Here is a 27172-nt window from a genome sequence, read left to right on the forward strand (position 1 = left end):
GTGCATGCAAAAACTGCTAAGTTGCTAAAGTTTCCTTAGATGACGTACGCGTGCATGGACCCTCTTTTCAGAACACAATAGAAGAGCTCGACACCAACGAATACTAAATCAGCGGAAGCTTCGCAATTTCGCACACGGCTGCAACGACCTATGTGATCAATCTCGACCTGTAGGTGTGCACATATCTAAAATCACTTTGAGAAGGGCAAACGAAAACCGTGGTCAACGCAGTTGCGATAACGTATGTTTTAGTGCTTTCACAGATTCACGCTCTGACTAAAAACAAATGGATATTAGCCGCCGGTGACCCCAAAAGACCTTGCGACGAGCACGATAGTGGAGCTCGCAGCGACAATTGAAGGTCGTCACGACCGACTTCTTCAATACTATGGAGAGGAAGGTATTAACAAGATTGGTCAGGAGTTCAAGAGTCTCAGCAGAGAGAACACCAGTAACAAGCCGCTTCGTGCGGCGATCGACAGTTTTTGATCATCGTCTCGCCAGCTTTCAGGCAATGTGGGAACTCGCCGAAGCTTTCTCCAGGTTCCCGATATTTACAAGTTTCTGTGGGAGTATCGCCACTTTCTTCCCAAACACTGCCACAGTTTGTTGAGTAAGACGTCTCACTTATTGGGGGTGAGAAAACGAATTGGAGGGCTTCACTAACTGACCTAGCGCTTGAATTACGAGCAGTGACACCGTGTAACTACTCTAGATTCGTAGATGACCTGCAATCGCTCGGTAAACTTTGAATACCATATTTCCCATATTTTGCTCTTCAAACGAGGTCGTATTTACTGAGAAATATGGGAAATATCTGTATTGGTAGAGGCCTGCCCATCGGGTCGATTTGTGTGGAGCCATTTGACTGTTTCCAGTTGTCCATTTACTGCGGCGTGATCCATGGCGTCTTTCGGTTGCCAGCTTGAGGGCCGAGATCGGGTATGAGCTGCTTTGAGTGCGTATTGGGTCCAGACGCCAACACGAGGGAAGAGACTTCAGTTCGTGAATATCAAATTGACAACGGGTTTGAGCCAGGAAACCCAGGCACCTCCAGTTCCTCCACATTCTAGAAATACTGCAGCATCCCCACACGCTCAAGCCTCGCAGATTGCACTGGTACTATGTAGTACACAAAATTCTGGTAGTTTCTTCGACGGAGGGAAATGTTCCAGCAGCCACATTACAGCGTCCGTGTTGTCCATGCGAATTGCACAAAGTAACGGTTCCCCATAGTCAACAGCGATGCCTTGCTCGTAGATGTATTGCATCACATCAACATGGTTTCCGTTCGTTGCTGCGTACCGAAACGAGATAAGCCATATGCGTACATCTTGAACATCTCGATCGTCGCTCGACGCAAAGCGTGCTCCATTATCCACTGCAAAATGGTTAGATCTCCATTCTGGCACGCCATTGACATCCCTTCCATCCAATTGTGCAGTAGGAGGGAGATGCTCGTGTTTCTTCCAAATTCGATGCAAGGGGTCTAGGCGTCCAGATCCTGCGACTTCTTTCAGTGCGATTCCAGCGAGCACCGCATTGTCCAGTAGGCCAACGTCTAGCCTACGCTCGATCACAACGAGGTCTGATGAATACACTGTACTCTTCGAACTCGAAGTCAGTCTGGCCAGGAGGCAACAAAACGTTCACAAGATCCGTCTCTCCAGCTCGAGCAACGGCTGCGATTGTACCGTATAGGGCATCATACCCGCCATGAAGTCAGTTTTCGTAGAGAAACCGAACGATGTCGTAGTGCTTCCGAGCTGCAGCATACAGCTTGCCATGCCCTCCCCACTCCATCACGCTGCCATTTTCCAAGCTGTAGGGGTGTGCTGTTGACACCGTATCACCCGTTCCAATATCCAATTCCCTATTCCAGCGGCTGGGATTGTCACTGCCTCGACGATTGGCAGACACTGCAACACAACTACTGGTACCAGTACCACACAGCCCGGGAAATGTTTCATCAACCACTTGATCACTGGCAGGTTACCACTACTGCCAGCGTTCAATATCGATAGGTAGAATTGATACTGGCAGTAGCGACGGTCCAACAGGAGATAATTCATCAGCGACCAATTGAAAGTTCTGTCGGTAGCAGAGGTGGGGGTGCATTCCCACATTCAGTCCAGCAGCGTTGTGGATCCAAAACTGCAGGTGTCACTGAGTCGCAGGTCTCTGTCTGGCCCAGGTAGTCGGCGATGAGGTGATCAAAGGAAGCGTCTTCGTTTTGGTGGCGAAGCACCAACTCGACGGCCAGCAGCGGTGAAGACATCGCTTGTTGGGTCGAATGGCCGCCCGAGCTGCTGGCCAGTGGGATCGTAATGAGTCACTGCGTGAAGTAATTATAATATTTTTGTTGTAAAATCGCTCGGTCAAGTCTTTTTTCATCTAGTGATCCGTACCTTGTGTCTTTGTTTTCATTTCCATTTGGAGCAGTGTTATTTTCCCTGAGCACAAACCACGCATAGCCCAAAAGCCGAACTAGAAGCACCGCTTGCATGAGCTCCAACTATTCGAGTTCGGAGACGTGGTGAAGACCTTCAAGCATATTAGTCACGTAACACCACGCGACTTGGACGTCTCCTAAATATGCAAAACTTCACGCTGATTCAGGGAAAGACGAAAAGGATACTTGCAGCCCCCTGGAAGTATTGCGGTTGGCGTACACTAGACAATTAGACGAACTCCTCCGACAACACGCAAATCTAAAGGTTCACCACGCCATCCAACGTCGTCCTATAATCAGTTGGGAGTCCATCGACAGATAAAGCTGAAAATCATACAAAAGCTAAGTATACCAACTACCTGCTGTATTAGGTACGAAAGCCATGCGTCAGTTGCTATCGTCCTCGCAATCTCTCCGCACTCACCACACCCCAGTCTGCATTCACGCCAGCAAGTGAAACATCAATTTGGGTAGATTTGCAGAATAGCCGAGTCGAAAGCTTGCCGCTTCCAGCTTCTACTATCCATTTCCGAATTTTTACTGAAGAAGGCACGAACATCGATACATGACCAAGAAGAATCAAGAAGAGGTCAACGCGACGTTCAGGCAGTCTCCGACCAAACGGCAAAAGCTGGAAGCTAGAGGGGAACTACGTGACGTTTTGAGCGATGGATCATCGAGCGACGACACCGGTGGCATGACGGACGCGTTGTTTTCGTACCAGGAAGCCCTTGATTCGCCCGTGGATGCAGGCGAGAAGAAGAGGACGAGCGAGATGTCAACAAGTTGGAGCAGTAAACTCACAGAGCACGCAATGGGGCCGCAAAAGAGAGGTCTAAGGCTCCACGAGAGAAAAGCGGTACGTAAACAAGATGGGACTGGTATTTGGGTAGAATTCCTGCTTTTTCTGAGATTGGTGTTGTGTCTGTAGATTAAAGATTGTGTCCATGGGCTCATGACATTCGAACCGATCTGTATGAAGATCATCGACACCTTACAAGTACGTCATGTTTGCATCCCTGCCACCCCTAGCTGCAGTATCAGTACTGACGATCGGTGCTGACGGTCTAATCGGTACGCTTTGGTAGTTCCAACGACTTCGTAATCTGCACCAACTTGGTCCTGCCAGTTTTGTGTACATTGGAGCTACGCACTCCCGCTTCGAACACTGTCTCGGAGTGGCCTACCTGGCGGAGAAGATGGTGGAGAGCATCCGCTCGCACCAGCCTTGGCTGCCCATAACCAAGGAAGACGTCCTCTGTATCAAGATTGCAGGCCTGTGTCATGATCTTGGTCACGGACCATTCAGCCACGTCTTCGATGGATTGTTCCTGGACCAACTGCGCAAGAAGAAGCTCATCGGTGAGTCCTTCAAGTGGTCTCACGAGCAAGGATCCGTGGACATGTTCGACTTCCTGCTGGCACAGAACAAGATCTGCGTCGAGGACTACGGGTTGACGCAGCAGGATGTGATCTTCATCAAGGAGCTCGTTTGGGGTGGACCTCTCCCGAACTCTACTGGCGTTCTTCGTGGAAGACCATCTCGCAACCAGCGCTTTCTGTACGACATCGTAAACAACGCTCACAGCGGCCTTGACGTGGACAAGCTGGACTACTTCATGCGCGACTCGCTTCACACCGGAGCAAAAATGTCGTGCGATACGGACTTGCTTATCCGCAATGCTCGAGTGTTGGTCGATCGAGAGGATCCTGACGAGAATATGGTGGTGTGTTTTCCTGAGAAGTTGCCGGGCCAGATCATGCAGGTTTTTCGCACTCGATTTGAATTCCACCAGTCTGTATACCAGCATAAAGGCGTTCGCGCGATCGATTACATGCTGTGCGATATCTTGATCTCAGCAAACGACCACTTGACAATTAAAGGGAAGCGCATCTCGGAGATCATGTCTTGTATGGAGGCGTACCAGCACTTCGATGACCGTGTTCTCTTGAAGGTCCAGGAGAGCGAATCGCCCGAGTTGGAGGAGGCGAGGTTGCTTCTAAACCGTATTTATTCAAAACCGTACTACAACTTCGTCGGCAAAACTGCAATCACAGACCATTCCCGGCTGAAAAATGAGGACATGCTTCTGAATGAGGTGCTGCGATGTTCCACAAGCCGTGGATTTGAAACCGAGAAGGCCAAGGTGATATTGGAGTTTATGTATGTGCACTACGGGAAAGGGAAGGAAGATCCGCTACAGCACGTCCGGTTTTACTCGAAGAATGCTACAGCTAGCGCGAGGTGCTTCCGCCTACCCGAGTGTGCGTACGAAATGTTCAGTCCCCGCAAGTTTGACGAGTTCTGTATTCGAGTCTTCGTGAAGGAACCACGCTTGGTAAGGCCACGTATTTGTTTTGAGATCTATGTATGCCCTAGATTGAGCCTGACGATATGTGTGTGCGGGCTTGTAGGTGGCACCAGTCCGAGAGGCGTTTGAAAAGTGGTGTGGCAAGTTTAATCATTCACAAGTGTATCCGCTTGAGTTTCGAGCTTAACCGCCTTTGAAGAGCGTTTGGATAGAACGTAATACACGAAAAATGTCGATGTATTCAAGAACGAAGACGTATCCCGTATCGAATCGATGGTGAAGAGATCGTAGGCACTGCCTAGTTGGCCATGGTGGGCATTGTTCTTGAGGGCTTGATGCCGATTTTTTTTCTAGTGAACTTGAAGCCCATTTCTGGGAAGCTTGATGTCCGTTTGCTTGGTGGTGGTTGAGTTGCTTGGACACATGAGAGTTCACCTGGGTCTGCCATGCCGTGATCTCCTTCCTTGCTCTTCTCTTGAAGCCGACACGCTCCAACGAAGCCGCAGCACCTGGTTGGAGGACTTGGGAGGAAACACGATCGAGTTCGGGGTCAGCACATGTGGAAAAATGGTTAGGTTGGTTGCGGGCATCCAGTTGACGCACGTCGCGCGGGGACAGGGGGCAGAGGACCCGGAGGCTGGCGTATTCAAGGACGATGTTGAACGAGATATGGCACATCGAATTTTCGTGCGGATCAGTATTATTATTTGAAGCCTCGCTAATAAAAAAATATTGAAAATGAATACCGACGAACATGAACTGTATTACACGTACCAAATTGAGTTCGGGTGCATCGTCAGGCAGCAGCCCGAGCTCGCGATACACCTGCTAATCCCTTCTCACCCAATCATTGAGCGACTTTGTGGCTCCATTCACGCCATGGCTACAGCAATATATCAGCATTGTTCGTCTTGCTCACTTCTCCGTTTGCCTCATTCTAACATTAAGAGCGCTTTCAGTCGTCATCTGCAATCTGGGTATGGGGAATGCATCGGGTTGTTGCAAGGGGGCCGATGTCAACGCAATCAAAAGCAGCGATGCTCCATGGTCCAGGTTGTGCTGTGATAATTGCGAGTGTTTGAGAGCGAGAGGCTTCCCGCGGGTCAAGCAAGAAATAGGCGCGACAAATGATTTAAAAGCCCCCCAAAAGCTGAAGACTGATGCTAGTGGCGCCAGTTGTGCTTCGACAGCAATCTCGACTTCTAGCATATGTGCAAGCGGTGGAGGCAGGTACTATCAAGGTTATCGATGGGGAGGCTATGGTAGAATTTCCAAACGAAATGCTGCAGGGGAAGAAGATGCACGAGGAGGTACTGGAGGAGGCTACGACGGGGGTGGCGACTTTGGAGGTGAATGTGGAGGAGGTTTCGGTGGTGGCGGGGGTGGATGCAGTGCTGGAGGAGGGTGCGGATAGCACGTAAAAAAACTGGGACCAGTAGTCGCCGCAATCCTACATCGCGCTTTCACATGGGTAACACCACGTTGCTTGCCAATTGCCTCTACAAGGAGGCTGTCTTTATTGAGTCGTGGAGATCTTTGTGGGGGTAGATCAAGCTGGATTCATTAAGACGGTGCTAAGAAGTTGTTCAGCTATATCTCGCGTCACTATTCAAAGATGAACTCATGAATACGTGTTAATTTCAAGCATATAAGTTCTAAAAAAAGTCCCAACCGATCTGAAAGAACAATTAAGCTTTCTTAAAAATATTTCTAAGAAAAATTATGGCAAATATATAATACCCTCGTTACAGGGCAATTCTGCTTGCATAAAATCTTACCAAAGGCACTCTGCCCTGCAAGTACATATATGTGTATGCTGACAACAGTACTACCATCCCATGAAAAAGTAAATTTACTTACGCCTTCCATCATCATCACAGTATGAGTCTGATCGTAAGATGTATTCCGTAAGAAGGCAAAGTTAGCCATGACGGAATCTATTTTCGCATCCAGCAGTCATTGTTGGAAGCCAATAATAGATTTCAGTTAATTCAGCCGTTCGTGTTTTATCAGCTTTCCCCACTGTCCGCTGCTAAAGCCTTTTCCAACCCAGGGGTGACAAGACCCCAGACCTCTTTCTATCTTTCCATCTCACCCGGCTGCATCCGGCTTCAATGGGTTGTTGGCTACATCACCTTCATTGGGTTCACTGGTAGGATACGCACTCCAGGGTTGTATACTTTGTAGCTAGCCACGAGGGCGAGAGCGCTAGCACTAACCATTCAATCAGTTCTCAATTTTCCCTATCGAACTCACACGTGGCTTGGCACTTTGAGTCGACTCAAATCAACAGCGACCTGGTACACCGGTCGCGCCGACCCGTCACCATGAACCGCGCCCTGACGAAGGATGACAAGTAGCGCTACCTTACCTACTCCATAACCGTCGCGCAGCCAACAAGGAGCGTGGAATAGAGGAAGAAGTCGTCACGAAGAAGATGTCGAAGTTCATCGACGGCGACCCTAAAGACTTTCTTGAGTGGGTCTACCACTTCAATCAACTTGCGGAACTCAAGCATTGGAACGCTGAAGATAAATTCCTGAACACGACAATCCTGCTGGAAGGCGATCTACGAGAGGCCTTCGCAGACGCTGCAATATCCGACGATGACGTGCGCATGGACGAGGACTTCCGGAGCGCGCTATACAAGGCGTCCAAAGTTGTCCTGCCTGTGGACTACAGCGAGAAGCTCCAGGAGGAGCTCTGGGAGATCAAGAAAACTCGCAGCGAAACCCTAGCAGAGTACAGCAAGCGTTTTCGCGCTACCGTTCGCAATGAGCACACGCTCGCCCGTCTAAGCGAGAACTCGCCTATGCGCGAGGATGCCTTGTGCCGCTTGTACAAGCACGGCCTTCCATTCGACTGGCAGAACAAGTACGATGCCAGCGGCCAAATCTATTCAACTGTGGCTGCACTCGTCCCATTCTTTGAGAGGATCGAGCAAGGTGAGCAGCGCCTGCACCGCGCTGGTGGCCACGACAAGCGCAATAACGCTCAAGACAATGCCCGTCACCCCAACCGTCGCGGCAATTCCGGTGGACGAGGAAATAGTCGTTCTCACCAACCGCGCGGTGGTAATCGCGGCCGAGGTGGTGGCTACAACAACAGCAGAGTGAACAACAACAGCAGTAGCAACTCGAGCAACAACAACAAGTACTGCACCTTCCACAGAACGACTACGCATAACACACAAGACTGTCGAGCACTGCGTCAAGATAACCATCACGAAGAACATCAACAAGCAGACTCCAATCGCGGACGAAATGAAGCTCACCATGCTCGTGGACGTGGATCCGGAGGTCGTCGACAGCCTCAGACTTGCGTGGAGCATCGCAGCCAACGGTCTGACAACTCTAGTGACGAGGAGTACATGTTTGTGGGCCTCCACAACATGCCGACGGCGACTCCGCACCCGATGAGAATAACGATCAAGCTGGAACACGGCAAAGATCGTTATCATGCTCTGCTCGATAGCGGATGCTCGCGTTCAATTATCCGGACTAACTTTATGCAAACCCTCCAAGCTCAAGGTGGCACACTCAAGGCGTCAAGAGTGTCCATCGACCTCGTTACTGGAAGCACATCAAGTGAAGGAGCCATGACAGTTCGCTTTCGCATCCCTGGATTGAAACGCGACTCGGTGATCATTCATACGTTCGAGGTCCTGCCGTCTCTCCGTGATGAAATGGTGATTGGCCGTGAGATTATGGCTGCTCTCGGCCTTGTCATTGATTTTCGTGCTGGTGTTGTGCAATGGGATGGTAGCGAAATGAAGATTAAGACCGGAGAGGACGATATGTCAACGTCTACAGCCCGTGGTCTCGTCGAAGTCAACGAAAATGAAGCTGATGAGCTGTTTGCAGGAGACGAAAGCGAGGTGAAACCCGCTGACCTGCTTCCACAGTACCTGGATGAAGCCTTGGCACACTGTTATCTCAAATTGCTTGAGGAATACTACGACTTATACAACGGACGACTAGGCAGGATTTGCTTGCCCGATTACGTACTGCCATTGACTAGCGACTACGTTCCTTCAATATCGCGACCGTATTCGATTGCCCGCAGTCAAGAAGAAGCAACTCGCCGCGAAATGCATCGCCTAGTGCAGCTGGACGTTGTGGAACAGATTTACGACTCAGAAGCAGCAGCTCCGGCTTTTTTCCTAGTGAAACCCAGTGGAGCTCTCCGACTGCTTGTTGACTTTCGCCGTCTCAACCGGTACCTTCGCCGTTCCCCATACTTCGTCCCAAAAATCCAAGAGATTTTGCTGCGCCTCGACAAGGCAAAGTGCATGAGCACGCTGGACGCTAACATGGGCTATTTCGCCAGGCAATTAGCTCGACAAAGTAGGGCGGCTACTGCCTTTTGCCTTTCCTTCGGCAAATTTCAATTCAGCGCCTGCCAATGGGGATATCCACGGCGCCCGACGAATAACAAGCCTGCATGGAGCGCATCTTGGGCGACTTGCCGTTCGTCATCGTTTATCTGGATGATATTCTGATCTTCTCGGAGAACGAGAACGACGATCTTGAGCACCGGCGTATTGTGTTCGAGCGTCTACGCCAACATGATGTCACGCTGAACGCGATGAAGTGCAGAATTCTTCGAGAATCGGTCGACTACTTGGGCTTTACACTGACGCCGAGTGGTATTCAGCCGCAATCAAAGAAAGTCGACGCGATCCAGCAAATTGCAGAGCCTAGCAGCAAGAAGGAGCTTCGTCGATTCCTCGGAATGATTTCGCACTACCGTGAGATGGTGCCAAACAAGTCGGCATTGGCAGCGTGTAACGGGGTTACACGTACAAGTGGCTGCAAGCCACTTGTGAATTTAACAGATAGGTTATCTGTTAAACGTTTTGGATACTTCCTCACATTGGTGTAAGACACACCGATGGATACATTGAAGTGGACCACCACAGTGAGTGGTCCACGCATACCCAAAAGATCCTATTGGTAGAAAGCAGCATCTTTCTACCAATCAGAGTCATGCATATTAGCGGGGCTCTGACAGCCAGCCGCTGTCAACCCTTTCATAGATGATAAACAGTTTTTAGCAGATTTTAGAGGAAGATCAATTTACAAGCAATACAGTTCTCATTTTACCTAAACTAAGTCACTTGGAGGCTTTATTTGATTTATATCATACTTGTGTACTCAAGTATAATTAACTCAAGTTATTACTGAGTACTTCCGCGTCCTCATGCACGTAGCGCACATGTAAGCTAAAGTAGTGAGTCAAGTTAGACCCACTACACCTGGTAGCACTTTGTAGTCCGTCCAACGACCGACTGCTTGACGTTCGTACGCGGTGTACGAACGCGGTGCCGAGAACCCCATGAGCACGGAGGTGCCCATGGAGAGCTCCAATACGCCTGCAACGCATGTTGCACGCGCAGACTGCCCTCACCTGTCTGACCCAGAGTGGGAAGCCCTCCAACGACTGTCAACAGTCATTGGAGAAGCGGCGATAGCTACAATGCTGCGTACGCTATCGCCGACGGAGCAACATGGTGTTGCTCTGGGGTTCATCATGAAGGAGCAGCGTGACGCTGCTTCCTCAGTGACGGCGTCGTCAGGGACGACACCGCGTACTCAACCATTAAAGTTGAGCGTAAGCAATTACGTGGGAAGAGAGGGCGAGCCTCTCCTCCGATGGCTAGTCGAGCTCGACACAGCCATAGCGGCTCGACGCATCGTCGACCCGCTGTCGAAGGTCGCGTTCGCCATGTCCTGCCTTGGCGGACGCGCAAGGAGTTGGGCGTATGGACGCCGACTCTCCGATCCTACGTGCTTCAGCACGTACGAAGTGTTCAAAGAGGAGCTCAAACAAGCGTTTGAGCCCCCGCAAACGAGTTCCGGTCGAGGGCGGAGTTCCTCGACCTTCAGCAGGGTAAGCATGACGTCCATGCTTACGCGCAGCGCGCACGATATTTGGTATCAAATATCGTGACTAACCCGATTGACGAGGCGACCAAGGTCGTCACGTTCATGAAGGACTTAGAGATGGGCCTGTGAAGACCTATCTCTTCCGAGAGTACCCGAGTACTCGAAGCTGCAATCACTCTTGCCATGCAAGAAGAGTTTAGCCTGCGGCAAGCTAAACTCCATGTAAACGTACCGAGGCCGCAACCGCGCCCGGTAGCGAGGACGGGAGGTCCGGAGCCAATGGACCTCTCGAGCGCAACAACTGCTGGTTACCAGCAGCAGGGAGGTAACGTGCGATGCTTCCGCTGCGGAAGGATCGGTCACTTGCACGGAGTGTACAGCTCCCATGCCCCTGGAGGTGGCCGTCGTGGCGATGCTAGGCATCGCCGCGGACCAAACGCGAACATCCAGTAGGCGCGGGGCGCCCTACTGGTAATACAGTCGCGCGTGCCGACATCGGGCACGCGACACTGAGACTGCAGCCCCAGTGAGACCAGCTCTCACTGCAGAAACAAGATGACAGGCCAAACCTAGTCATCTTGAGGTTTACTCGAAGAGAGCGAGTGACTCTTCGAGCATTGGTAGACTCAGGCGCGTCGAACAACTTTGTTCGACTACGAAGCCTGTCGAGACTTGACTTCGAGGAGGTAGATACACCTCGAAGTCTTCTCGAGGTACGACTGGCAACAGGTGCCATCGTGAAGACCGAGAAGCGCGTCGTGAACGTGCGCTTCTCGTACAAACAACGAGTGTTTGTCGAACACTTTATCGTCCTGGACCTGGACGATAAGTTCGACGTGGTAATGGGCATGCCGTGGCTTGCACGGCATGATCCGGTGATAGACTGGAAGAAGCGCACGCTCGTGCGCTTCGGACGCGACAGCGGAACAGAGATCGATGGCCCTGTTACCGCAGCGCGCGCACCTGCTGGTGCGCGCGGCTCACCAGTCGAGACAGCGCTTTATGCTGCTGTCCCGGAGTCCCAAGAAGTGCGCGAGGGCGCGCACAAGTGAGACCCACGTCGGCAATGCTGCCGACGTCAGAAGAAAAGATATGTTGGTTCCGGGAACCAACACCCACGTTCAAGCGTGTAGGACAGTCCCTGACCCGAAGCGGTCAGGTCGACAACGACGCGTCGGCTCCGGGAGCCGACGCACCCTCAGTCATGAGGGGCTCCGCCAATGAATGGCGTCGAGGTGACGAAGGTGTGTCAACTCCGGGAGTTGACGCTGCAAACAGTGCGGACGGTTGCAAACGTACCGCACTGACGCAATTTAGATGCTGTCGTGCAGCCGGGCTGCACGACGAAGCGCCATGCGATCAAGCCGGGCTTGATATCGCGCGCCCGCAGACAGGGTCTGCCGGCGAAGGACACATTACCGTGCAGCCGGGCTGCACGAAGGAAAATGCGGTCAAGCCGGGCTTGATACCGCGCGCCCGCGGACAGGGTCCGCCGGCGAACGACTGTCCACGGCCGGGCCTGGACAAGAAGAACAACTGTGCGGAGCCGGGCTCCGCACAACAAGAAGACGGCGCAAGCGGAAATCGCTGCGCAAGTCTCGGTCCGGGACCGAGACGCAACAAGAGCAGTCTGCTGGGCAGACTGCGGCGGTGACGCCGAATGTCAAGACGCTAAGCGTCTTGACGCGCACCGATACTGGATTCCAGTATCGTGACATGGAACTCGCTAGTCCTCCGACGACGGCGTCGGAGTTGACTTCGCTTCCAGCCATGAGCTGGAAGCGCTACACGCGACTTGCACGATGGACGCATCGAGCAAGGCTGCGTTCTTCGGACAGCGAAAGAACGGCGAGCGAGAGCGAAGAGCTGAGGCAGCTCTTCATGGGAAGTACCACTGAGAGTGAAGACACTCTCAGTGCGAAGACGAAGCGAGAGCGCTTCGAGGAATAAGGTTGGGACTCGCTGAAGTCGAGTCCCTATTACGAATTGTTGAGGGAGTACAAAGACGTACTCCCGGAAGACATTCCTGCGGAGCTTCCGCAGGATAAGGGCATTCAGCACGAGATTGATCTCGTGCCGGGCACGAAGTACTGTGTCACGCGGCAGTGGCCACTGCCGCGAGAGCAAGTGAAAGCGATCGACGACTTCTTTGAAAGTCGTCGTAAAGCAGGACAAGTGCGGGAATCAAAGTCCCCGCACAGTGCTCCGACGTTCTGTGTCAAGAAGCCACAGGGCGGATGGCGCATCGTTCATGCCTACAACAAGCTGAACGATGCGACGGTACCGGCGCAGACGCCGATACCGCGAAAAGATGTTATCATCGATTCGATGGCCGGGAGCACCGTTTACAGTGCTCTCGACTTGCGAGATGGATTTTATCAAATCCTAATGCGTGAGAGCGATATCCCTCTCCCGGCAGTGAGCACGCCAAACGGCATGCTCTGGGAATGGCTAGTAATGCCACAGGGGCTTAAGAATGCCCCTGCGACTTTCAACAGGTGCGTGACGCACTTGTTGCGCTCGGTGCGCGACTTCGCACCGAGCTACTTCGATGATGTATTCATCCACAGCCGGGCTGTGGACGGAAGACGACGTAGAGATGCACAGGGTGCATCTCCGGAAGCTACTTGAGCTTATGCGAAAGCATAAGCTCTACGCGAACCTGAAGAAGTGTATCTTCGGGGCGAGCGAGATACCCGTCCTCGGGTGTCTCGTAGGGAAGAATGGTGTTCGCCCTGACCCGGAAAAGGTCAGAGTGATAAATGAATGGCCAACGCCTTCAAGTGTCAAGGAACTGAGGCAGTTCCTTGGCCACGTACTTGTGCAAGTACGTGGAGGATTATGCGGGCAAGATCCGCCCGCTGTCACAGCTTCTTAAGAAAGAAGCTGTGTGGAATTGGACACCCGATTGCCAAAAGGCATTCGATGCAGTCAAGCGGGACTTGACTGAGGCGCCGATCTTGGCAGTGGCTGACCAAGATCGCCCATTTTACGTAGTGTGTGACGCATCCGATTTCGCGATCGGATGCGCGTTAATGCAGCACGATCACGAGGGCCGTGATCGTGTCGTCTACTACCAATCGCGTCTGCTGAAGCCAGCTGAGCGCAACTATCCGGTGCATGACAAGGAACTCCTTGCCATGAAGTATGCACTCGCAAAGTTCCGAGTGTACTTACTTGGGAGTAGACCATTTGTGGTCTACACCGACCATGCTTCACTGCGCACCGCAGTGAAGTCGCCACATTTCACAAAGAATGGCGAGATGGCTCTCATTCTTTGCGGAGTATAACTTCCGGGTCGAATACAAACCCGGAAGATTGAACGTGGTGGCCGACGCGTTATCACGTCGGCCGGACTATGCAGAAGCTGGTGACGTCAATGCCATTGACGCCATGCGATCGAGCAAACCCACATCATCTCTGTTGGATGATGTGAAGGCCGCGTACGCGCACGACGCGGACGCGAAGCTCTTGCTGGCCTATGGCACAGCGCCTTCTGACAAGTCCCGTCAGAAGCTGCCCAAGCACCTTCGAGCGCGTGCACACCGCTTTCGTGTGCACGACGGACTGCTACTCTACAACGCAGTCGACGACAACGCGGATCGCGTTGTCGTGCCAAATGACCATGACCTGCGACTCAGGATCATGTACGAGTATCATGATGCCCCGACTGCGGGACATCTCGGACGTGAGAAGACTTACGTCCTTCACGCGCGACTTCTACTGGCACCACCAGTATAGTGGGTGCGCAAGTACATCCGTGCTTGCGAGGTATGCCAACGCGTGAAGCCTGCGCCATTCGCGCAGGCTCCACTGCAATCACTACCGACTCCGTCGGAGTGTTGGAAGTCCATGTCTTTGGACTTCATCTTTGGTCTTCCCCCGGATAGCGAAGGAAACACCGGTGTTGTGGTCTTTGTAGACCGTTTCAGCAAGATGGTACATCTTGCTGCGGCGCTAGCAGAGGTAACCGCGAAGCAGACGGCCCGTCTGCTCGTCGACATGGTGTTCAAACACCATGGCATGCCGTCCGACATCGTGTCGGACAGAGACCCGCGCTTCACAGCGCACCTGTGGCAAGAAGTGTTTACACTTCTTGGGAGCCAGCTTTCCATGTCGACTGCGGATCATCCGCAGACGGACGGTCAAACCGAGCGCGTGAATCGCGTGCTCGTCGATATGTTGAAGAGCTACGCTCACTCGTTCCAATACTGGAGCGAGTGCCTATCGATGGCAGAGTTTGCCATCAATAACTCAGTGCATGCCTCAACAGGGCATACACCGTTCTACGTGAATGCCATGCGGCATCCACGCCTACCGAGTTTACTCGGAGTGATGGCTCCCACTTTAAGTGGGGGAGGATCTACGACTGCAATACTGCAGCCGCAGAAAACCGCTGACACTTGCACAGTGTCAGCTGCAACAATGGACAAACCACATGAGTCTGCGCAGGGCGCAGACTCCCCAACAACAAGGCCAACGACCACGGGTCTGCGCAGGGCGCAGACACCGCAGAACCACGCAGAGGCCGGGCCTCTAGCGGAGAGCGAGCTGAATGACTTCAGCTCGGATGCAATCAGTTTCATCACCAAAAGACAAGCCGTGATTCGGTTTGTCCAAGACTAATAGCAGCTTCTGTTGATCAACAGAAGCTGAACGCAGACAATGCGGGCAGAGGCAACACAAATGAATTTAAAGTTGGTTCGTTAGTTTTGTTAGCTACACAAAACCTGCCTAGACATGCAGTTTCGGATTTCGGAGCAAGCAAGCTTGCTCCGCGCTTCATCGGGCCGTTCACTGTGTTGGCACGGCACGGCAACGCATACACGCTAGACATACCGTCTAGCATGCGCCTCCATCCGACCTTTTACGTCGGACGGCTGAAGCCATACCTGCAGCACGAGCCATCTAGCTCGGCTGACCCGAAGCCTCGGCAGGAGCCGAGGCAGAAGCGGAGGACTTGGCCTCGGCGACGAGCAACCTCTCCTCCAGCGCGCGGACGCGCTGGAGCAACCTTCATCTGGGTCCCCAGCTCGACCTGGATATTCGAGGCGGTCTGCGAGACCGCCGCGACTTGGGCCTTCTGGTTCGCCAGCTCCTGTTTCAGGGCGGCGAACTCAGCGCCCTGCAGACGCTCCACGGCGGTCACCCGGTCGTGGAGAGGCGCATACTGATCAGCCCGGGGCTGATCATACCCGGCGTGTTCCCACCCCGCCACCGCCGATCCGTGACGCCCGCGGCTCAACCCGCTGGATTGTTGAGCGGATTGTTGACCATCGTATCCCGAAACCGAACCCTCAAGAGGCTCGTTTTCGTATTCGTTGGAGAGGATTTCCTCCCCATCGAGATACATAGAGCCGCCGAACGTCTTGCTGGAGGACGTTCCGGAAATGGTGAGGGCGTACGAAGAGCAGTACGCGCTGGCGCAGCGGAGTAACACGAGCGCTGCGATCATCGCTAGCGCCCGAACCCTCACGTGCTAAGAACTTAGCACAGAGCTCTTGAGACTCTCGGGCACACGGAACGACGTGTACCCGTTCAGGTCGCGGTCGCTCAAGCGGACCGCGCCTGAAAGCACTTCGTGCACTGAAAGCCCTCGGGCACAGCGCACGGCACATTTGCCTCTCAGCAGCAACATGAAGTTGCTCCAGCTTTCCACGCTTCGAGTACGTCTCGAAGCGATCACGCGCTTGCTTAATCCGATCACGGTAAGCACTCGGCCTCTTGTTGAAGTTCTCAACAAAGGCGTTCCAGCTTGACAAAGTGCCTGCCATTCGGGCACTTTGCTGCGAGAAGAGGTCTTCTTGCTTTGAAACCATCGGAGCTCATGAAAGAGTCCGATGTAGTATCGCGCCTTTGATGCGTTTCCGCATCAAAGTGCAGCTGGCAGCCACAGCGTCATCTTTGATGGCGCTGCATACGTACAGTGGCACCTCATTCGGAGGTACCGAGTTCCCAAACCGGTCCGCGATCTCGGACGCGGACGGCATCCATGGATCGCGCGCTGCAGGCGCAGCGCGCGGAGAGCCTTGAGCTTTAACATCACGCGCTGCAGCAGCAGCGCGGAGTACTGAGAGCCCCAGCTGAAGCGAGTGGGGTATCACTCTCAGTACGCGAACGCTTCGAACTCGAAGCGTCCGATTCGTCCCCTTCACGCGGACGAACGTTCTTGGCGTGAGGGTCGAGCGATTCGCTCGACACTGAGTCTTTACGCTTTGAGGGCGAGTCCTCCTCGCCCTCCATATCTTCATCGTCGTCGTCGAAGTCGACGACGTCGCCGTACTTCGCCTTCTGGCGTTCGAAGTAGTCGTCGATGGAGAGATGACTCCCCACCGACTTTGTGGACTTCTTCTGAGGCGCGCTCATCGTTGAATGAGCGCGGATTTCTTCTCCAAACGCGGAGAATTGACGAATGGTCAATTCCAAAAGATTGACGTGCGGGGACCCCGCGCGTCTAACCTTATGGGGGGATGGTGTAACGGTTACACGTACAAGTGGCTGCAAGCCACTTGTGAATTTAACAGATAGGTTATCTGTTAAACGTTTTGGATACTTCCTCACATTGGTGTAAGACACACCGATGGATACATTGAAGTGGACCACCACAGTGAGTGGTCCACGCACTAAAGATCCTATTGGTAGAAAGCAGCATCTTTCTACCAATCAGAGACATGCATATTAGCGGGGCTCTGACAGCCAGCCGCTGCCAATCCTTTCATAGATGATAAACAGTTTTAGCAGATTTTGGAGGAAGATCAATTTACAAACAATACAGTTCTCAATTTACCTTAAACTAGCTACTTGGAGTCTTGTCTAAGTTAACTTATATTTGTGTATTCAAATATAATTAACTCAAGTTATTACTAAGTACTTACGCTTCCTCATACACGTTGCGCAACGTGTAAGCTAAAGTAGTGAGTCAAGTTAGACCCACTACACAGCGCGTCTGAATCGGCCGACCTCCAAAAATGTACCATTTGTCTGGACACCAGAAGATGGAGAAGCTTTTCGCAACATCAAAGCAGCTCTAGCATGCAATGTCTTGCTCGCTTTTCCAGACTACAGCGGTAATTTTCATGTGTTCGCCGATGCCAGCGGACGCCAGATCGGAGGCGTGATCGTTCAAGGCAAGCGCGTTATTGCCTGCTTCTCCCGATCGCTCACAGACGCGCAGAGGAAGTATTCAACTATGGAGTGGGAACTACTCTCGGTTGTGGAGATCCTCAAAGAATACCGAACTATGCTTCTTGGATTTCCTGTAGTTATCCACACGGACCACAAGAATTAGCTCCACCCTCAAGAAAACTCGCTTCGTGTGAAGCGCTGGAAGTTGCTCTTGAAAGAGTATCGCCTCACAGTACAGTACATTCCGGGGCCGCAGAATATTGGAGCTGACGCTTTCTCACGTCTTCGCTACGACTACGTTGAGCAAGTGACCGAAGAAGAGCTCTACGCTACCGAAGAAGAAGAAGTGGCTATCGACGGCGCTGTTATGAAAAAATCGACTTGCTGATCCGACCACGAAAGAAATTATTTCTCGGCTGGAGAACGAAGAAGCTGATCCTGACTATGCCCTTCGGCCAGCCCTCGGAGTCATTTTGCTTCACTTCAAGAGGCGCGTTGTAGTACCAGCCTCTCTACGTGAAAATCTGGTCGAATTATACCATGACTATTTGATTCACCCCGGAGGAGAGAAGCAATTTCGATCCATGTCAACTTTCTGGTGGCCCGGAATGGAAGGCACTGTGAAAAAGTACGTGAAAGCGTGCATGCAGCGCAAGCGTGCAAAATTGTATGGAGGAAAACAAGCTTACGGACACCTTCCGCCTACACCAATGACCAACGAGGATCGTCCATTTGATGTGGTGCATGTTGATCTCGTTGGCCCACTAGAAGGAGACTTCTACTGTTTTACAGCAATTGAGCGCCAATTTCGCTGGTTGGAGGTGATGATGCAGAGAGGACGAACTGCGGCCACGACTGCGTTGAGCTTTGAGCGTGCCTGTTTGCGCCGCTATCCACGACCAAAACTCGTCATCCACGACAAAGGTCCTGAGTTTACCGGCGACGAGTTCCAGCTTCTTCTAAGAACGATGGCAATCAAAGCAAAGCCGATCACGACCAAGAACCCTCAGGCAAACGCAATATGCGAGCGCGTCCACCTCGAGATTCTCAACATCATTCGCGCTAGACCCGATCTCAGTGATCAGCTCGAAGTTGTACTGGACTATGCTGCGTACTCTATTCGTGCAAGTTACCACTCGGTCCTGCGTGCTTCGCCAGCGCAGTTGCTATTTGGAGAAGATTTAATTACACGACAGCTTCACTTCGCGAATTGGAGTTTCCTGTCTAAGCAAAGATTTGCGGCGATCATGCAGGAGAACGATCGCGAAAACCAAAAGCGCATTCAGCACTTCTACCAGCCTGGAGATTAAGTTATGCTCCGGGTTCCAGCTCGCGACAGAGGCAAAGTCGAGGAAGTTGCAAAAGGGCCCTACCTCATCAAGACAGTCTTCGACAATGGAACAGTCATCCTGGACACCGGAACGACGGAGTCGCGAGTGAACATCAGGCGCATTTTCCCCTGCTGAAGCGTGCTTCGCCATGAGGGAGAATGACAAGACCCCAGACCTCTTTCTATCTTTCCATCTCACCCGGCTGCATCCGGCTTCAATGGGTTGTTGGCTACATCACCTTCATTGGGTTCACTGGTAGGATACGCACTCCAGGGTTGTATACTTTGTAGCTAGCCACGAGGGCGAGAGCGCTAGCACTAACCATTCAATCAGTTCTCAATTTTCCCTATCGAACTCACACGTGGCTTGGCAGGGGTGGATACATGATGGCTTCTACTGACGACTTGAAGTGCGCTCCTAACACCACTAACGTCTCGTTGGTCACCAAAAAGGATCAAATTCTACCTGCTGTCGGATCGCTCACCAGGTTCAATTCGCTCTCGTTTCGGGACCTGGAACAATGGATCAGCTTCTGGGATACATTTGGAATGTTTGGGCCTGTACTTGTGACTATCGTTCTTATCTCAATACCCTGGACAATTTGGTTAGTTGTGCTGGCGATCGCGCCGAACGCAACAGCCAACTACCTTGTGAACACCGCTGAGTTTGAAGACGGGCAGTTCTGGCTCATGGTAGACCCGGACTATAGTCTTAAAATTCTCAGCATAGTCGGCCTCGCGGTAGTGGATTTATGTTAACTTTTCATCTTGTTCAAGCTGGTATTGTGCAGATATGGAAAATCAGAACAAAACCGCCAGTGGTCAGGACGGCTAAAAGTTCTACATGTCCTATACAAGCGCGTTGCCACTTACTGGGCTGATATTGGTGGAATTCGTGGGAAGTACCGCAAATTTTGGGTAAATGCGCACTGTGATTGAGCTACCCGTCGACAGACTCTCATCTTCTTGTTGCCTATCAAACAGAACTTACTTCAAAAGACTGGCGATCGTACCATGCAAAGCATCATATTGCGTCAACTATTCCAAGACGGTTCAGCTAAGGTGTTAGTCTTGTCTTCGCCATATTTCTGTGTGTGAACGCTTTGTCCGTCGCGTTCCCGATTTTAGTTGGGCACCAGTCAGCTTTGCACGAAATTTTAGTGGATTCATTGTATGGTAACTGTATATTTTTGCTTGCAGACAAATGCTGCTCTAAACGCACAGTCTTGCATTGTTGTAGTTTCGATTTAATAGCAGCGGTGATTTACCCGATTCTAGTACTGCTATACAGTGCCAACAGTTTTCATTTTGACCGCAAGCTTTTCAGCGTAAATATTGAGATTTTACCACCGGGAAGTTTTGAAAATCGCGCTTGGCTGTTCATCGATCCAGCGGAACGAGCTCTATTCAGCACAAGTCTCGACCACTGAGAATTCTGTCATACTCCGACCTGGTGTTGCGTCTGAGCATGAACTTTTCGTTTTGCATCCGCTTCGTCACCGTAGTTATCCTGATGATGGAGACCTCAAGAACGCAAAAGTCAGGGCGGTTGACGTGGAAAACCCTCCATGAGATATCCCGGCTACAGCGTCGTGTACCTAGATCAGTTGTGGCTATTATCGTCGCATTTGGAGCCGCAGTCATCGCTTACACGCACGGAGCTGTATCCAGTACCCAAGCAGCGTGTGCTCGTTATCCAGAGTGCGTGGTATATGCTTATCTTTGGAAAACTGGTGAAATATGCCCATGCCGAACAATCGTGGATATCTACCGCACGCCGAAGACGTTCGAAGAATGGACGAACCCTGTAAATGTATTCGAAAAGTAAAAGCATTATCCGCTGCGGGTAAGCTGCGGAATTTACAGCTGGTTAATCGTGCTCTTCCAGCCTGGCCAGAAGAACTCCAGAAATGCAAAGGGCTCCAGTATCTGTAAGTAGTATTGTACAGTGGTAGCACATATGCTGATTCCACTTACATATCATGTGTCATTACAATACAGCTCGATGATCTACACAGAGACCGAGACGTTCCCAGATTGGGCGAAGGAGTGGACGCGTCTGCAATTTTTGTACGTAATGGCATCGGTGTCTACTTCTGAGAATTGATTTATTCACAATAGACACATGCATTAGGCATATCGAAGGGAAACAGCTCCGCCCCAGCTTAGTCTATTTGCCTGACGATTTTTTTTAGCAATATGCCGTCTCTCCAAATGATACATATAGGCATGCACCCAAATCTGATTCGCCTTCCTGCGCTCAACGGAGTGCCAAACCTTCGAAGCTTAACTCTCGCCACTCAGCACCTTGTGAGAGAGCTACCATTGCTTGACAAAGTACCAAAGCTGCAGCACATCGTAATGCCGTACATGGAATCGCTTCAAACAATTCCCAACCTGGGGAAATTGCAGAATCTCGTTGAATTTGTGATTGCCGGCATATGCCCCGTTTGCTGCAATGGGTTTAAGAGCACTTGCGATCCGACTGGCTGGTTCTGCGCTGGGAATTCAATATTTGACGTGCCGTCGTCGTCATGCCTTGATGCAAATGTTCCCCGACCTACTCCAGCCACTCAAAAAGCGTTCGAACGGTTTAATGCAACCTTGTGCATTCGCTCCGGCTTCGACAAAGCCAAAATCGTGGACATCATTTCTCAGTCTCAAATTGATGTCTGTGGCGGGGTTCCTTATCGTCGCTGTGAGTTTCCTTCTAATAGCGGCAAGTTCGGCATCTGCATGAATTTCCGCTTGCAAGCGCTGATGTGTGTGGTAAACGACGATTATGTACGCCTGCGCTTCAGAGGAAAGTGGGACCTCCCTGTGACGTCGTGGAAGAAGCGTGGCTCGGGTGCGGTGCGGCGTCTTAACCGAGTTCGTCCACAAATTTATAGCCGATATATTATAACGTATCATGTATTATAAGGTTGAACTGGTTGGATTTCAACTTGGGAATCTGATTGTAGCTGTATTATCGATGGGCTGCCTACAATCCTAGGGTTTGTCCAGCGCTCACTTGTGAGTTTACTGTTGGAGACTCAAGTTCACGTTAACATTGAGCTCACGCGTTCCAACAGACATGGGCAACATGTCTGGATGTTGCAAAGGTTGCGGCTGCAACATGATCAGAGAAAGCGACCACATGGAATACTACACCGCGTTTCCGAGGACATCAAGCCGGTGAGGCTCGCCCCGTGCGGACGAGCCGTCCAAACAATGAAGGGAAAGAGCCTTGAGCTCGGATGTCGGCTACCAATCTGGCAGACAGCTCCGTGGGAAAAGCTCATATCGCGTGGGATTCTTGTCATTGAATGCACATCACTGGTGGAAGGGAAGTACCTTGGATTCCGTGGAAGTTGAAGATCCTATACAAAAGTCAAGTGTCACGCGAGAGTGATTGTCACCTGTCCGCGCTAAGTACGAAAGGAAACATGCGCACCCTTTCCCCATTCCGCATTCCGCATTCCGCACTCCCAGGCGCCATGAGCAGGAAGCAGGACACGCTCTGGAAGGCGTTCGGGCGCCAGCGACAGCCGCCAGCCAAGCGCCAGAAGCTGCAGGACGCCGGCGACGTATCGGTGCCGCGCCGCAAGCAGGCGACGCCCAGCGAGGACGCAGACGCCGGTACCTTGACGGATGCGGACTTGTTCTCGTCGCAGGAGGACGCGCTGGGTGCTGAGGAGCAACGCGACTGCGCTGCAGCTGCTGCTACTGGCTCTCTAGTGCTGCAGGTGGCTGGAGACGAGAGCGAGAGGCTCGAGACGGCGGAGTGGAGCCACGCGCAGCTCAAGACGCAGACGATGAAGCAGCAGAAGGACAAGTTGAAGTTGCTCGACAGAAAAGAAGTAGGACGAGAAGATTCTTTCCACTGCGGTTGGGCTAGTGCTGGCTGTTGGTTAACGTTTGTGTTGCGGTGCTGTAGATCATGGACAGTGTGCACGGGCTGATGACGTTCGAGCCGATCTGCATGCAGATCATCGATACGTTGCAGGTGAGGTGACTGTACTTTGCTGCAGTATGACGGGTGGAGAGGACTGACTTGTGGGCTGCACCGTTGTAGTTCCAGCGGCTTCGTAACCTGCATCAGCTGGGAGCTGCTAACTATGTGTACATTGGAGCTACGCACTCCCGCTTCGAACACTGTCTCGGAGTGGCCTACCTGGCGGAGAAGATGTTGGAGAGCATCCGCTCGCACCAGCCTTGGCTGCCCATAACCAAGGAAGACGTCCTCTGTATCAAGATTGCAGGCCTGTGTCATGATCTTGGTCACGGACCATTCAGCCACGTCTTCGACGGATTGTTCCTGGACCAACTGCGCAAGAAGAAGCTCATCGGTGAGTCCTTCAAGTGGTCTCACGAGCAAGGATCCGTGGACATGTTCGACTTCCTGCTGGCACAGAACAAGATCTGCGTCGAGGACTACGGGTTGACGCAGCAGGATGTGATCTTCATCAAGGAGCTCGTTTGGGGTGGACCTCTCCCGAACTCGAATGGCGTTCTTCGTGGAAGACCATCTCGCAACCAGCGCTTTCTGTACGACATCGTAAACAACGCTCACAGCGGCCTTGACGTGGACAAGCTGGACTACTTCATGCGCGACTCGCTTCACACCGGAGCAAAAATGTCGTGCGATACGGACTTGCTTATCCGCAATGCTCGAGTGTTGGTCGATCGAGAGGATCCTGACGAGAATATGGTGGTGTGTTTTCCTGAGAAGTTGCCGGGCCAGATCATGCAGGCATTTCGCACTCGCTATGAACTTCACCAGTCTGTATACCAGCATAAAGGCGTTCGCGCGATCGATTACATGCTGTGCGATATCTTGATCTCAGCAAACGACCACTTGACAATTAAAGGGAAGCGTATCTCGGAAATTATGTGCTCCATGGATGCTTACCAGCACTTCGATGACCGCGTGCTTCTGAAAGTTCAAGAGAGCGAATCGCCCGAGTTGGAGGAGGCGAGGTTGCTGCTAAATCGCATTTACTCCAAGCCGTATTATAACTTCGTCGGCAAGACTGCAATCACAGATCATTCACAGCAGAAGAACGAGGACATGCTGCTGAATGAGGTGCTGCGGTGTTCAAAGCGCCGGTCGCTAGTGGACGAGAAGGAGAACGTAATTCTGGAGTTCATGCGCGTGCACTACGGCAAAGGGAAGGAAGATCCGCTCCAGCACATCCGATTTTACTCGAAGAATGCTACAGCTAGCGCAAGGTGCTTCCGGCTTCCCGAGAGTGCATACGAAATGTTCAGTCCACGGAAATTTGAAGAGTATTGCATTCGAGTCTTCGTGAAGGAGCCGCACTTGGTAAGTTATTGCTGCGATCATGTTTCGTAAGTACTGTGATTGTTCTTGTATGTCTGACGCACATTGCCGTTATCTAGGTGGCACCCGTCCGAGAGGCCTTCGAGAGGTGGTGCCGCAAGTACAATAACTCGCAGGAGTTCCCACTCGAGTTTCATGCTTGACAAAATGTGTCTGGGCTTCGGATAAATATTCACTGCGTAATATAATGAAGCGGCCGCGAGTCGTTTTGCACTACAAACAGCTACAGCAAGCAAGAAAAGATGTGAACTCAAAACCACGGACTTCAAATTCACCTTCAAGTCAACAACGTCGACCTTTGCATCTACGTGTCTACCAAGAATAAAAACACGGTGACGTGCTCATCATGGCTTGGAGAGTGCCGCTGCCGCGATCGAAGTTGCCACCTTGCCCTCCAGGAGAGACAGATCGTCCGGTTGGGGGAGCGCGATCTGCCACACATAACAATAAAGTCAGCTATCCCGCACAAAACAAACGTCAAGCCTGAGCACGTGTACTTACATCAGCAGGCACTTCGTAAATGAAAGACTTTCCGTCGGCATCACCCGTAATCACACTTCTTCCGTCGGCACTCCATCGAACCTTGTTCAGCGACTTCTTGCTGATCTTCTCGGAAACCGCGGGAACCTCGACGTCCTTCAGGATGTTCCAGATACTGACTGTGCCGCTGCTGTCAGCAACCGCAAACAACGCGGGATGCACCGACGACCATCGGACATCGCTAATGTATTCGCTCGAGGGTTCGAACGATAGAACGGGGGAGTCGGGGTGTTCAATACTCCACAGCTTGACCGTTGAGTCCAACGAACACGTGAGCAAAAGGCTGTCACGGTGCATCGGCATCAGCGGGTTAAAGTGCATCGCCGTGACTGGCCCGAAATGAGAACCATCCTTCGAGACTGCGTCGACGATAACCTCACGGACCAATTCTCCAGTGCTGCTTCCGAGGAGGCTACTCCTGTTTTTCTTGTCAGCATCACTGGTGTTATCGTCGACAGCTCCAGGTTTGTTCTTCTGCTGGTCAATTTTTGTCGAGTATAGCTTGCCGGCCTCCGTACCGATAAACAGCTCCTTGATTTCCTTGCCTAAGACCGCAAACGATGTCACCGACGCTTCCATTTTCTTGTCGGAGGTGTTTACAGAAGTGTAGTTGGAAACAATGGAGAGCGAAATACGAAGATCCAGCATATCCAGGGGCTTCTGCAAGTGATCAATATCCCATACGCACACGCGGCCATCCGTACTCGCCGAAACCAGACTACAGCATAGAAGCAATTGTCAGTTTCTAAGTCGAAGCATGTAGAACATAGCAAAAAGTCACTTACGTGTACGAGGTCTTTGTGCCTGCCACAGCCATGGCGTAGATCGGGTGTGTGTGGCTGAACGCCGACAGGGCAGTCTTCTGCACTGGAGCGCTCTTTGCTCGGGTATCCCAAATGACAATCTGGCCCGAGTACGTGCCACCAATGATAATATGACGGTCAAACGGGTTGAAGCAAGCGCTGGTAACTTGTGAGTGGCACGTAAAACGGTACTCTGGTCGGCCAGGCAGCGCCGTCGACCACAAGAGCACCACGCCTTCCGTGATCGACGCCACTTCTGTCAGCGCCGCCGTCGCGGAGTTGCCCATTGTGTCCCACTGCGATGTCATGCCGTCGTCCTTGTCTTCCTCCTCCAGAAAGTCGCGCGCGGTGTAGGCCACGAGCGTGAGCTCCGGGTAGAACGGGGACACGTCCACGTCGGTGACCGCGCGGTGCTTGGACCACTTCTCGTCTGCGAAGATGAACTGCTGCTTGAGCGACTCGGTGGCATCCTCCACGACGCTGTCCTGCTCCACGTCGGCGCCGTAGTCGATCATGATGTCATACTTGCTGGACGTGTTGAGCGCGCGCTCGATGACGCGCGAGGCCTTGCTCAAGAACGCCTCCATGGCGTCTGACTGCAAGAGTTGGGTCCTTTCCTCGGCGGACAATACTGTTGCAGCGCTCTCGGTGCCGGTGGTGGACATTTCCGTGTCCACCGTTAAGTTGCGGCTGCGTGGGGAAGACGGTGAGCCGCCCGTGGATCCGTCCACACTGCCTGGACGTCTCTGAGAATGGTCCCCCATGTCGTCCACCTCCATGTCCGTGGCGCCGTCCTCCTTGACGAAGATCTCGTGCTCGAGCGTGATGTCCGTCTCCGTGTGCTTGGTGTACGTCTCGACGAGCGTGGGTTGGATGTGCATCTCGGCCACGCTGGCCACGGTGGACAAGGAGGACAGCTTCTCGGCGAGCGACAGGGAGTTGGACACTGCAGCGTCCTCCGCGGTCTTGGCGTCGTCCTCCCCGGTTTTTTCCTCCTTCTCACCGGACGTCTTGAGGATGTTCTGGATGAAGTCATCAAACTTGTTCTCCTGCTGGCCGATGGCCTGGTTGACGCTATCAGAGGCAGCCGACGATTCCTCCGCAGCTCTGGTTTTACCATTAGTTTTGTTCCATATTATAGTGCAGTTGGCCATACAAACATCGAGACGAAATGTTAGCTCTGTTGTCTTTCAAGGCAAGCTTCGCCAGGGAGGGGAAACTTGTCGCAGCGGAGCAGAGAGAGAGGGAGGGAGAGGGACGCACCTGACCGCGGCCTTGCGCTTGCGGATCTCCTCCAGTTTCTTGCGCTTGGCCTCCAGCTCCGCCGCGTGCTTGGCGCGCACCGAATCCATCGCGACAGACGCAGACGAGCGCTCCTCTTCCCCTTTTCCGATCC

The 27172-nt window shown here is 52.3% G+C and overlaps 4 protein-coding genes across 5 annotated transcripts; 3 read left to right on the forward strand and 1 right to left on the reverse strand.

Annotated features, from left to right (window-relative positions):
• Positions 1-3017: 3017 nt before the first annotated feature.
• Positions 3018-4951, forward strand: IUM83_16779 (Deoxynucleoside triphosphate triphosphohydrolase SAMHD1; the record flags this gene model as incomplete). The annotated part of the gene is made up of 4 exons (XM_067941687.1): positions 3018-3311; positions 3384-3452; positions 3541-4791; positions 4868-4951. 4 exons carry the CDS (start codon positions 3018-3020, stop codon positions 4949-4951), a joined length of 1698 nt encoding a protein of 565 aa, XP_067781263.1.
• Positions 4952-5924: 973 nt separating this feature from the next.
• IUM83_16780 (uncharacterized protein) lies at positions 5925-6185 on the forward strand (the record flags this gene model as incomplete). Its single annotated transcript, XM_067941688.1, has 1 exon — positions 5925-6185. The coding sequence occupies one exon, from the start codon at positions 5925-5927 to the stop codon at positions 6183-6185; it is 261 nt and encodes an 86-aa protein (XP_067781253.1).
• Positions 6186-22586: 16401 nt separating this feature from the next.
• Positions 22587-24576, forward strand: IUM83_16781 (Deoxynucleoside triphosphate triphosphohydrolase SAMHD1; the record flags this gene model as incomplete). Its single annotated transcript, XM_067941689.1, has 4 exons — positions 22587-22949; positions 23027-23095; positions 23165-24415; positions 24493-24576. The coding sequence occupies 4 exons, from the start codon at positions 22587-22589 to the stop codon at positions 24574-24576; spliced, it is 1767 nt and encodes a 588-aa protein (XP_067781254.1).
• A 201-nt stretch (positions 24577-24777) lies between these two features.
• IUM83_16782 (Cytoplasmic dynein intermediate chain) lies at positions 24778-27128 on the reverse strand (the record flags this gene model as incomplete). Of its 2 annotated transcripts, none has more annotated exons than XM_067941690.1 (4): positions 24778-24864; positions 24935-25691; positions 25759-26850; positions 27040-27128. In XM_067941690.1, 4 exons carry the CDS (start codon positions 27126-27128, stop codon positions 24778-24780), a joined length of 2025 nt encoding a protein of 674 aa, XP_067781250.1. The 2 variants fall into 2 exon arrangements, with proteins under 2 accessions (XP_067781250.1, XP_067781251.1); XM_067941691.1 differs by having other exon boundaries at positions 25759-26883.
• Positions 27129-27172: the final 44 nt, after the last annotated feature.

Source organism: Phytophthora cinnamomi (assembly GCF_018691715.1).
Source record: "Phytophthora cinnamomi strain GKB4 chromosome Unknown Contig119, whole genome shotgun sequence".
NCBI lineage: Eukaryota > Oomycota > Peronosporomycetes > Peronosporales > Peronosporaceae > Phytophthora > Phytophthora cinnamomi.